Here is a 12,260-nt window from a genome sequence, read left to right on the forward strand (position 1 = left end):
TCACAGCTCGTACTTTAGGGAACGCTCTCAGAATAATGTGAATATGGCGACCGAAAAATTAAAAATGATTTGCTGTTGATTCTGTTAAACAATTAAAACACCGCCTTAAAAACTTTTTAAATGCAGAAAGCTCAACTCGAAAGGCAGATTTGTATTATTTACAATATCGATGAGGATATAATACAAACCTTTTTCCATAAGTGAATAAACAAAGCTGTTCTCAGAAGAAAGTAAGGTCCTCCGGAACACAGTTGCTGATAAACTACAAAAGGTTGGCAGGGTCCGCCACATGGAAACAAAGTAAAACAGTATGATATGTGTTGTTCTTTAAGGTCTGTGTGTTTATTCACTTCATCCAGTCACGAAAATGAAGCTAGTTTGTTTATTTAGTTTGTCAGTCAGGGTAGATCTTTCTCTCCTGATTAACATTTCTTCTCCGAACCCAAACAGTGCACCTTTAAATTCCTTTATCAAATTCAAGCACAGCCACTATTAAACCTGCATTGCAGTATTGATATTGTATTGATTTATTGCCCAAATCTAATTAATTGATTTTGACTTGTTTTTTATTTTTTTATTTTTTTTTTATTACATTTTCTCTGCCAATACAAACAAACAACATGGACAAACAGACAAGACAACAAACAAGTGTCGGACCGCTTTATTTCATTTCACCCAAACACATACATTAAGACGCAATAATAACATTTGAATGTGGTATAGGCTAATATTCATGTAGGCATAACTGAGTAACCGTATTTCCAGTTCTGACAAAGCTGCCGTACAGTATATTCTATCGATTCCTCACTTCCAAGGACAGTTACTGAAATAACAGCAGACGGTAAATCTACATTTCTTCATCTTGCACGGAGATGTTTTTCAAGTGTTCAGCTCAGGTAAACTCAGAGGTGAAACTCAGAATGATTAAGGTTAACTCTTTTCACAATGTTATTGTTTAGTCAATAAGATGTCAAAAACACACAAAGTACATTTAAGAAGCTGGAATCAGCAAAAGTTAGATAAAATTATCAATCTTTTGATCGACTAATCAGCTAATCGCTACAGCTTTAATTGCCGCACAGCAGGTTCCCTTCTCCTATTCGCTTCCTTCTTCTTCTTCAAGCAGGCAGGTGCTTGCGATGGCCTTTGTCACAGCATAGGGGTCGCAGTTTGATGCAGGCCGGCGGTCCTCGAAGTAGCCTTTCTTCTCTTGGCCCACCTGGCGAGGGATGCGGATGCTAGCGCCTCGGTTGGCCACTCCAGCAGAGAATTCTTCGATGCTGGACGTTTCATGGATACCTGTGAGACGCCTGATGTTGTCCTGCCCTCCGTGTGGGTCGTACACAGCGATGTGCTCTTTGTGTTTTTTGCTCAGCTTTTCGATGGCCTTCTCGATGTATCTAATCAGAGGAAAACATCGACAGTTCATCAGTCATCTCACCCTCCCCTAATATGGACACTAAGAACCAGTGTTTGGTTTGTCTGTTCTGTTCTGTCACAGTGATGGGGGGGCTGAGTGGCTGAGACAGAGACGCCACTCACACTATTTATTACAAGTACCATCAAAAAGTTTTTGAAGCTGTTGATTTAAGGAAAAAAGTTATATTCCTCTTTTCCCTCTAAGTCTATATTCTCAACACAAGACTTTAAGCTAGTGTAGGGAACATTATTTCTAAGCCAAGTCATGAATGTGAATCCAACAACCACTCTCTCCTTTTAGCTCTGTTTTTGGTCCCCACCAACTCCTGACTCCTGCAGCTGCTAAATGCTCGACTAGGTTCACCAGCTAAATACTAACTTTGTCTGTCTTGAGTTTGGTTGTGGAAAGGTAGCATACAGTGGCATTTCTAGAGCTTTTTCACCAAAATTTTGCCTGTTGTGCCTGTAAAATAACACCAAAACAGTGATAATTCTCTGTTGGTCTGACAGTACATTCACTAACATTTGACTAACATCATATAACAATATTAATTACAGCTATTCTCAGTTGTAGATTTTACAGAAAATGTGTTTATTAAGTTAGTTCTATTGTTTATCTTTTACTTTTTGAATATGTTCAACATTTTTAAAAAGCTCAACATTTGGTCTTGAAAGAAAATTCCACTCAGGGATTACCTGAGAAACTAATCTCTGTTGTGAAATTTCAGAGGAATTTTAAAGGAATTTGTGTTGATATGAAATGTGTCACTGCAAAATGTTAATCTGGTAAAAAAAAAAAAAAAAAGGAAAAAAAAGAAAAAAAAAAAGGTACATGCTCATGGTCCATTTATGGAGTGTACATCACACTTAGAAGTCTCTTCATGTCACTGGGCACATTCAAATTGTATTGTATTGAAAATATATTCTGTTCAGACCGAATCAGCAATGTTGGTGAATTGTATTAACACTTTAAAGTGAACTAGTCCATTGTGAGATTTGTGATCATACATTAGCACAATCTTTGAGCAACTCTGAGGGAGTCAGTTTTCCACAACATTAATATTTCTTGGTCAACTTCAGCCCGAAATACAGAGCTCAAGAACTCAATTGACAGTAACGTCTTCTTGGGTATATTTCATTTCTTGAAAACAAAATAATCATCATGAGCAGGATTTAGTTTAAAAAGCTATTTTGTACAATAATCAGTCCTAAATCAGTCTTGAGTAACTGTTGTTGTAAGTTTCAAATAAACTGTTCACTCACATCAGTCCGTTCTCCTCCCTCATCTTCTTGGTGCTGACATTCGTGTGGCAGCCAGCACCGTTCCAGTTCTTCAGTGGCTTGGGGTCGAGTGTTGCGACAACCCCAAAATCTTCACACACACGATGCAGCAGGAAGCGTGCAACCCATAGGTGGTCGCCCATCTCAATGCCCTCACAAGGACCCACCTGAAACTCCCACTGGAGTCAGAGGAAGAAAAGGCAAAGAAAAGAGGGGAAAAAAGGACACCGTTGAGGGCCAAAATGCCTAGTCGTGTCGACATGAAAGCGTTTTCTCTCCACTGTGATTTACAATAAAGGTGGCGCTTACCTGAGATGGCATAACTTCAGCATTGGTGCCATAGATATTTATCCCTGCATAGAGGCAGGCCTTGTAGTGGCACTCCACAATGTCCCGTCCATATGCATTCTGGGCCCCCACGCTACAGTAGTAAGGTCCTTAAAGTGGATGACATGATGGGAATATTAAGGCAAAATACAGCCTATACAAAAAAGAAAAAAATCATGTCTGTTAACAATTGAACATCACGAAATATTTTCATTAATAACAACTCACAAAGGGTTTGTGAGTTGTTATTAATGGTTAGTTAAAACTGCACCTAGCAAGGCTTCAAGCCATGTGGTCGAACACACACCGGTTCAACCAATCAGTGTCCTCTGAGCATGGGCATGACTACCAGCGAGGTACGTGAGGTAGGGTTAGGTAGGAGGCACAGCTGCTGCTTAGCAACCTCATCCCTGAGCCTCTCTGCCTGAGAAGTAATTATTTACCATTATTTACAAAAACCCTTTATAAACATGTGTTATCGAACAGCAGTAACTTTAATTCAATTTGAATTTCCACATGTACGGAGTGACCAGACAGGAGAGAAAAGTGACTGCCGACTCACCTTGGGGTGCTGGGTATCCGTTAGGGGGCCAACTGAACGGATGCCCATCTATTCCCAGGAGCGTGTACTCCTGCTCCATGCCAAACCAGATGCTGTGCTCTTTAACCTGCTCCATCACTTTGCTGCAGCTCTGTCGATGGTTAGTTTCTAGTCAAGACACAAAATCAGATCAGCTCGTTTGTCTTGAACTTCCTGAATGTTATTATGAGACAAAAGACATGGCCATGGATGGAAATGTGAACATTGTACCTGCAGGTAAACGGTTGTATTTTAGGACCTCACAGAGGACCAGTTTGTTTGGATCGAGTGTGAACGGATCCCTGAAGATGCAGACCGGTTTGAGGTACATGTCACTGTTGGAGCCTTCAGCCTGGTATGTGCTCGAGCCATCAAAGTTCCACTCAGGAATGTCTGAAGACAAAAATGTACCCAAAGGTCATAATCAAAATATGCTCTTATACTTGTGTTGTGTGGAAGGAACTGACGACACAACTGTCAGGTTAAGCAAGATAAACCTCTTCATAGCTATTCCTATAACTATTTCTGTCAAACGCTTTAGTAATGGAATCAGTGCGCACACCCAGCAATCTCTTAATGTTTCTCATTTGCAGGGTTGGTTGACATGCACCTTCTAATGCCCTTTAATCAAATTATAAGAGGCCTTCATTGTTGTATTAAAAGCACAATGCAGGAACAGATTTAATTGTTTAACTCCTCTATCATTACCGACTGACTGTGGGCACTGGGGAAATATATTGTGTCTCATCTCACTGGTGCTTTATTCTCTCAGTACAGTGTTTCATGACTTGGTTGTTCAGTTTGTTCCTGATGCCTTCATATCATTGCTTTCTATGTCTGTTTTAATGTGTATTTAAAAAAATAAAATACAAATGTCAGGGGTACCATGAGATCTCAGTCACAGGTATTATTGTATGGAAGTATTTATTGAGTACATGGGGGCTTGGGGAAGTCTGTCAGTCATGCTGAAGGAGACACAGATTTAAAAGTGTTGAACTTAGCATGACCGTGGGTTTAGTTGACTAGATTATACCAGAACAAAAGGATGGTAGAGAACTTTTAAACAATTATGTTGACTAACCTGGGATAAAAGCTACAATTTGTTTTAAAGAAAAGTAAAGATGAACTGGTCAGTATCATGTTATATCTTGAAAAGTTAACTGTTGTCACATGATATTTTCATGTTATAAAATCATGAAACCTATCACCTTATAACAAAAAAAACTTTCTTATCAACTCATTGTCATTGTATTTACCTTCCAGGCTTTTTGGCTCGCTGTACAGGGTTCGGGTCTTGTTGCGAAGTCCCTCTCCAGTGCCGTCGATCCAGATGTATGTGACCTGGCACTTCCCCCCCTGAGGCAGGCTCATGTACTGTTGGCGCACAGCCTTGTTCAGGCTGGAGCTGCATGATACCGACGCCATGCTCGCCTTTAATCAGAGAGGCAGAATATAATGCAAAGGTATTATTTTTTTCTATTACATTATGTGACACATCAGCTTTTCCATCCATTCACCTGCACAATACTGGACTCCTACCAAGGATCACCAGACCAACGTTCTACTTTATTTCAGTTTCCTGTCCTTTGTCAGCTACATTTATGTTTGGTCAGGACAGAAACCTGCAGGACTTGAAACATGTGTCCCAAGTCAGAAGCACAAACACTGAGAGCAGCAGTGAATGTTGCAGTGTTGTGAGAAGTAAAAGCAGTGTTCAAATATTACTATGGTGAAAGTGAAAGCTCTTTCTTTGTTCAAATCTGATTGTAACTGATGAAAGTAACTCTAACTCACTGAAGTTGTCAAAAATAAAATGTAGTGAGTAAAAAGTAAGTAATATTTGCCTCCAAATTGTGATGGAGTGCACGGATGGTATGGAAATTCTCACTGTCATTTTATCATAACTTTGTCATATTACAATATTACCTTTTTAAATTCCACACACTTTCACAGAAACAAAAAATAGAACAAAAAAATAATAATTTAAAACATCCATTGTTTCACTTTTGTTTATTTAACAATGTAAAAGCTCTTAACATCTACTTGTACCATGATATTTACACTCTTACCTGAAACCACAAAGTTAAAACTCTTACACAAAATGATTTGAATCCTACTAATGTGTTTGATAAACTGTTGGTCCAAACAGGATGAGCGAAGTTGCATCAGACTCTGCATTACTTCTGATCACTAAAGATTCGATCCACAGATAACTCAGACAGAAAGATAGTATTTATCAGTCAGCACTGTGGTGTTTTACAGAATGAATATAATTAAATATATAGATAGATAGATAAATACTCACTGTTTAGCAGATGACTTCTGGCACAGTTGACGAGACAGCTCAGTGTGCGTCCTGTCCAAACCTGTTCGGTGTATTTAACTGGAATGCAAATCACCACGCTGCTGACACAGGGTCACATGACCTGAACGTAAGAGGACTTCCAATGGCTTTCTGTTGCGTAACTGTGGGCGTGTGCTTTGTTTCCATAAGAGTGTGACGTTTTCATCAGACAAAAATCTAATCCTTAAGCAAAATAATTATGACAACTTTTAGAAAAATGGCAGATTCTCGCTGCGAAAGAAGACAAAAACATATTGCAGTCAACGCGTTACAACTCAGCCAAGCTCAGCAGTCATTCCCTCTGTCCTCTATATGTTAAAACAGACAAACAAACAAAAGACAATAAGTCAGTTAAATCATCACAAGGTCATAGCTGAGATGGACATTACCTCCCATGAGAAGTAGTAATGAGCACCCACCTGTTCCAGAGAGGCCATCTGCTGAGAGTGTCTGACTGCTGTTTGCTGAGCTGAGAGTCTTGTGGCTCAGTGAACACAATTAGAGACCAGAAGCTGCTCAAACGTTCACTTTTCCGTCAGGTTAGCTGTCCTGACATCAGGCAGGAGGGCAGAAATTCGACAACTGAACATGGGTCACATGGGATGATGTGTTTAAGTGCACACACAGCTGGGCCGCACGGGGCCTCAAGGGCCAGGAAGTGCTGCTGTATCCAAAAAACATGAACCTTAAAGACAATAATGTGATTCTTATTTTGTACTGGATAAGAGATACATTCTTAAGGGTCTTAGAGAGCTTTAAAGTATGAACTCACTGTCTGACCTTGTTTTCTTAATGTATTTTAGCCATGCTTTCGGCGTAGCTCTATGGAAAGCACTGTCAGTCCGACTGAGTTGAAGAGGAGGTGACCAAAAACTTCTAAATATTAGAAAACTGGTAATCCCAAAAACTGAAAATATGGATATACACTTGACGTAAAGACCCGTGTTGGGGAGAGACAGCGAGATCCTCTCAGTGGCATTGGCAGGTAGTGGCACCGCGGTGGCGGTCTGTGGCAACCTGTGGCATGTCCATGGCATCTACTGGCACCCGCTCGGCAGATCAGAAATGCAGGAATAATATAAACACAGGCAAAATATAATAGTAGAGATGCCACAGACAGGCCACAGGTTGCTGTAGACTGCCACTGCAGTGCCATCTCGGTGCTGCTGGTTTTGGGGATAAGACATATTGTCCAATTAATGTCACATTCATACTCCACTGAAAGCTGTTGCTCAGTGCTGTTTGTGTTATTGAAACCTGAAGATATACTGTACTTAGTGAAAGCAGAAGCACGGATGAGCTTTTGGTTCAGAGCATGAATACAAAATTCTGTTTGTGTTTGTGGTGATCAGCAGATCAAACAAGTGGATCAGGTCTGCAGTGTATTTTCACGAGGATTGCAGTGACTGGATGAACAGGATCTGTCTGTCAGTTCCCTCCCTTAAATAACTGTGCTTTGAGTAATCAGTCAGTAACAGCACCTTGATGCACGGGAGCTCTTTTTGGAAGTCACAAACTGAGTGAGTCACAATTGTCGAGAGCAACAAGCTTGTCATGCAACATTCCTGGACTGCAGCCCAGTGCATCTTTTACAAAATTACAACGTACAAGAGAAACAGGATACTATGGAGCCCCAGACATGAGATGGTGGAAGAAGTTTGCACAAAATACTAATTCATGGCCACAAAATACTAATTTGTGGCCACAAAGTAGGTGTAATGTGCACACAAAATGATAATTAATAATATTAATGTCATTCCTGGGCAGCTGGGTAAGCAAATCAAGTGCACCTTCTATAGGAACTGCAATAGCCTACATGATGTCCTTAAGGTGGGTGTCTTTTCTTATTCTCTTCTTATCAATATCTTGTTATCCTGCATTTAGGCAGTTATTTAATTAGACCTATAATATAGTGAACTCTTAATCTTCTGTGATTTTATTGAAGGACAAATGTCCAGAGAACACTTCAGACACCTTCAGTAGCTCAGTCAGAGCATCCTGCAAATGAATACACACATTCATGGTCCTCAGGCAATTCATCGCCTGATTTTTCACTCTGCGGCCACCAGCAGGCCAAGCGCTTCAGTTTTGACGGTGGCCCTGAGGGTCAAATCACAACAACATTTCACAAAACAAATTCCAGAAATACCAATGTCATTTTTAGAAAACACATGTCACAAAACTATATTTCAGGAAATCCAAGTTGTGTCAGCCTCAGGGCTGCGGTAACAGCAGCTTTTCCACCAAGTCAGAATTGCACTTTGTCTTTGTCTCAGTTTGGTGTGTCAGGCTTTTTTTGGGAAATTATGGTTTATCATGTCCATCGGCTCAAAAAGAAGAGTTGGATTGGCTGGAGTGGTTTCTGGCTCGTTTTATGGCCTTTTTTTTTTTTTTTTAAATTTATTTGATAGATGACTGCACTGACAGACAGAGAGCATACAAGGAAAATGTCAAAGGCGAAAGTGGAAACATGGTGCTAACACAGTGCTTCTTAGATGGATGATAACTGAAGGGAACAGCTGATCCTGTTTTAGCAACATGACCAAACAAACAAAATAAAACTGTGCTTGGATCAATGTTTGAGAAACGTGCAGCTCAACAGTAAACAGGTTGATAGACGCTTAGATAGTGATCTAATGATGGTCACGAAGTTTACGAGACTGGCACGCGATGCCTTGTAGTTTTGACTAAAAATGCTGCATTTTTGGCCCTTTTTTCAATCTTATCCTCTCGGCTGTTTGGCCCTCTGCATCTTGATTTACATCAGACTTTAAATCCTTTTGGCAACGATGCTAAATGGCTCATATGTTACAGAAATTACCACAGTATTAAAACCGTTCAAATGCCCAGATGTGCGAATGCGGTGCAAGGCAAGGTGAACTGGCTCAGGCCCTGCAGACAACTAGTTCAGACTCGGAAGCCACTTGGAGATGAAGTCGAAAGTTATTCTTCAGCAAGCGTCCCTCCGTGTCTGGCCTCTGTCTTCATCAGGCCTTTCTCACAATGCGCCCACTCTTCCTCAGGTCCCTCCCTCCTCTGTCGCTCCTGACTGACTGGATACTTGATCGCCAGGCACCTTGACACACCCGGGTGCTGAGGAAGAAGCAAAGTTCACAGCTGGTGAGGAAACACACACCCCTTCCAATCAGCCTGAGGCACAGTCAATTACTGTAACATCAAAGAGGATTTCAGGAATGTTGCCTGACGTGCACTTTTCCAACCCCGTCTTCATTCCTTTATACCAACCTGGGCTACTTTTAAAATTGGCTTCAGGCCCTTCCTTCTGATGAAGGGAAGTAACCAACGATGTACCGGAACAAAAAGCCAGCTGTTTAAAGACATAGTTTTCCCAAATTGATGTGGGAGAACGTGACTGGACAGGACAGAGCCCTGACCTCAACCCCCATCCAACACCTGGAGGATGAACTGAACACTGACTGAGGGCCAGGTCTCACTCATGCGGTTTCTATGAGTCTCTGAAATGTCTTTGAAATGTTTTAGGAGCATTTGAGGATCACGTTTTCTCAAATGTATTCTCAAATGTATCAGTAGTTGAGCCTCAGAGCCTCTTTATGGATATATCCAAAGACAAGACAGTACAAGAGTAACCAGGAGAACTGTGAATGGCAACTGTAAAATGTCACATCCTGGATCTAAATTTGCACAGTCAGCCTGGTCCTTTAGAAAGGCTGTCATCTCTGGAACATATTACCACCTAAAATCAAACCTGGCTAAAAGCTGAACAAAGCTGTTTTTGGCTCATTGTACTCTGATGTAGGGTATACGTGTATTGATGCAACACGATGTGCATTTTATGGTATTATGGTTTTATGACCAACGACTGAAAGCTGCATGTTTCAATTATGTTATTCATGTAAAAGCACAACTAGAGACAAGAGCTGAAGATAAGCAACAGCTCTAAACTCTCTGTGCGGCAGATCAGTTACATTCTGTGTATTGCTATGTTCAACTGCATCGTCCCTATGAAAAAGAATAAATAAATAAAAATTCCAAATAGACAAATCACTTAACACCCTCACCCAAATATGAATGCTCTAAAACACTAAAACACAGTGATTTACACAGAGGCGACTAAAGTGTAGGACTGAATCTCAAAACCTATGGAGTGCAAAATGTATGGATTGTCCATAACTGTTAGACACGACAAATACTCGGTCAGTTTTTGTTAACATTTCCTATTAAAGCCTTATTTTTTTGTTAATTTAGAAATCCAGTTCTTTGATATAATTAAGCTTGACTTGATGGCTTTTATCGCAAGAGCTTTTGTATACTACACAATAACCAAAAATATTTTCTATAAACAAACTTGTAGCAACATATCATAGCTAAACAAAGTTCAAATCCAAAAATACAATCTAAGAACTCAAAAATCCAAAACACAGGAGGGGACACAAGAGAAGACTCAGGGTGCATCACAGGGAATCACACACAGCAAACTGACAAGAAGTGAAAGGGGAACAACAGCTTAAATACACAGATTCACTAATGAGGGGACGAAGAGCAGGTGAGGAGAGAGAGGAGGGAGGAGGACAGGTGAGATAAGGAGGGGAAGGCACAGAGGAGAAAGCATGGGAAAAAAAATGATTATATCATGTCATCATATCATGTATTTTTCTGATTCTTTTTCATGTACTTGTTGCATATTGAGCTATTGTATTAAGTGAATTTCCCCGTTGTGGGATAAATAAAGCCAATCTAATCTAATCTAATCTAATCTAATCTAATCTGATCTAATCTAATCTAATCTAATCTAATCTAATCTAATCTAATCTAAAATAATCTAATCTAAACTGTAAACCCATTCAAAAAATTCTATGACTTTGAGTCAAGGGAACCAGAAGTGCCAACATGCTAACTGATTTCTTGCTTTTAGGACTCACTGACACTCAGAGTACTACTGTGTGTCTACACACTATTACTCATCGGTGTGTAACAGGCCTTTCCCTTGGCAGACAGATTTTCTTAAATGGCAGGAAAAGCACAGGTGAAACACGCTTCAGTGTCAACAATGGCGCACTTCCACCAAGAGTCCCGTCAGTCATGACAGCCAGCGGGCACAGTACCAGGACGCTGGATCAGCCTGACCTCAATGTACATGCAGTCATTTCTAATGTGATCACTTACATCTGTGGTGTCTCCTGCTGCTGGACAAGTTTAAGCTTTGTTTTCTGATTATGTCCTGTATCTTATTTGTGCCCTTTTTTCAGATTGCTCCATAATTTTCACACAACCGATCATTAGATTTTTATGACTATCCTGACAGACATGAGTTATCATCATCCAATAAAGGGCTAATGAATATACAGCAGGATACTTTGAACCAGATCAAATGTTAAAGGGAACTTTCTGAACTTTAACTTGAATAGTCCTCAGGATAACAACAGTCCTATTACCCAGATGTATATCTTACATGTGACCTCACATTACCTCATTCATTTCAATCAGAGGACCATCTGACAACCTAATTCACCTAATAATTGTCTTCGCAGTTTAATTTTACTTACCTTAAAGAGAGCATCCGCTGTGGACTTTTTTTTCTTTTTCTTTTTTTTTTTTTTTTTTTTAACAAAGGAGTTTTGTAATCACTGCATGATATCTTTCTCCTAGAAATGATGATCTTCAAGGATTTTCCCTTTGGCATGAATTCATGTTTCATAATAAGAGCTCATGAGGAAAAACTTCAGTGATGTGGCTAAGAAATGGTTAGAGTAAAAAGTCTAACTCCACAAAATGAATATGTATGATGACGATTAACCCATTAATGTCCACAGTGGAGTTTGATGATTTCCTTTACAGCACTTTAAATAGCCTGAGGTGAATGGTTGGTGGTTCACTTTACAAGTAGGCATTTAGTGTATGCCACACAACTGGAAAAAAAGGTCACTTGAATACAACTGAATAATATTTAAATCATGAGTTGGAGTTACATCTGAAAATCAGGCTACCTGGATGCGATGAAAGTACTTTGTGATCGCACAATGAATTGGTGGTAACTGACAAATCCCGTGTTCAGTCAACATGATTCTTTTCAGACAGTCTGGTGTGAATTAAATGTTTTGGTTTGACAAGCAAAAAGCAACTGAGAAAAAAAGAGGAAAGTGATGTCACCCGGCCTCAGGGTGATCACATGAACACATAGAGATGAAGTAAATTCAAAGTGGTAGAACAATCTGGTCAAAAGTATGAGGCAATCCGGTTAAAGTACGAGGCTGGCATGCTAGTTTCTCTACATCCCTTTCTTATTCCTTTGTCACACAGGGTTGCTGTTTTAATGACTGTCCACAGAAA

The 12,260-nt window shown here is 40.0% G+C and overlaps 1 protein-coding gene across 1 annotated transcript; it reads right to left on the reverse strand.

The window, feature by feature from the left end:
- Positions 1 to 531: 531 nt before the first annotated feature.
- Positions 532 to 6,762, reverse strand: LOC119029470 (glutamine synthetase-like). The gene is made up of 7 exons (XM_037116293.1): positions 5,913 to 6,762; positions 4,864 to 5,038; positions 3,839 to 4,000; positions 3,590 to 3,736; positions 3,010 to 3,137; positions 2,683 to 2,879; positions 532 to 1,400 (listed from the first exon to the last, which is right to left on the reverse strand). Exons 2-7 carry the CDS (start codon positions 5,030 to 5,032, stop codon positions 1,097 to 1,099), a joined length of 1,107 nt encoding a protein of 368 aa, XP_036972188.1. The 5' UTR covers positions 5,033 to 5,038; positions 5,913 to 6,762; the 3' UTR covers positions 532 to 1,096.
- Positions 6,763 to 12,260: the final 5,498 nt, after the last annotated feature.

Source organism: Acanthopagrus latus, chromosome 12 (assembly GCF_904848185.1).
Source record: "Acanthopagrus latus isolate v.2019 chromosome 12, fAcaLat1.1, whole genome shotgun sequence".
NCBI lineage: Eukaryota > Metazoa > Chordata > Actinopteri > Spariformes > Sparidae > Acanthopagrus > Acanthopagrus latus.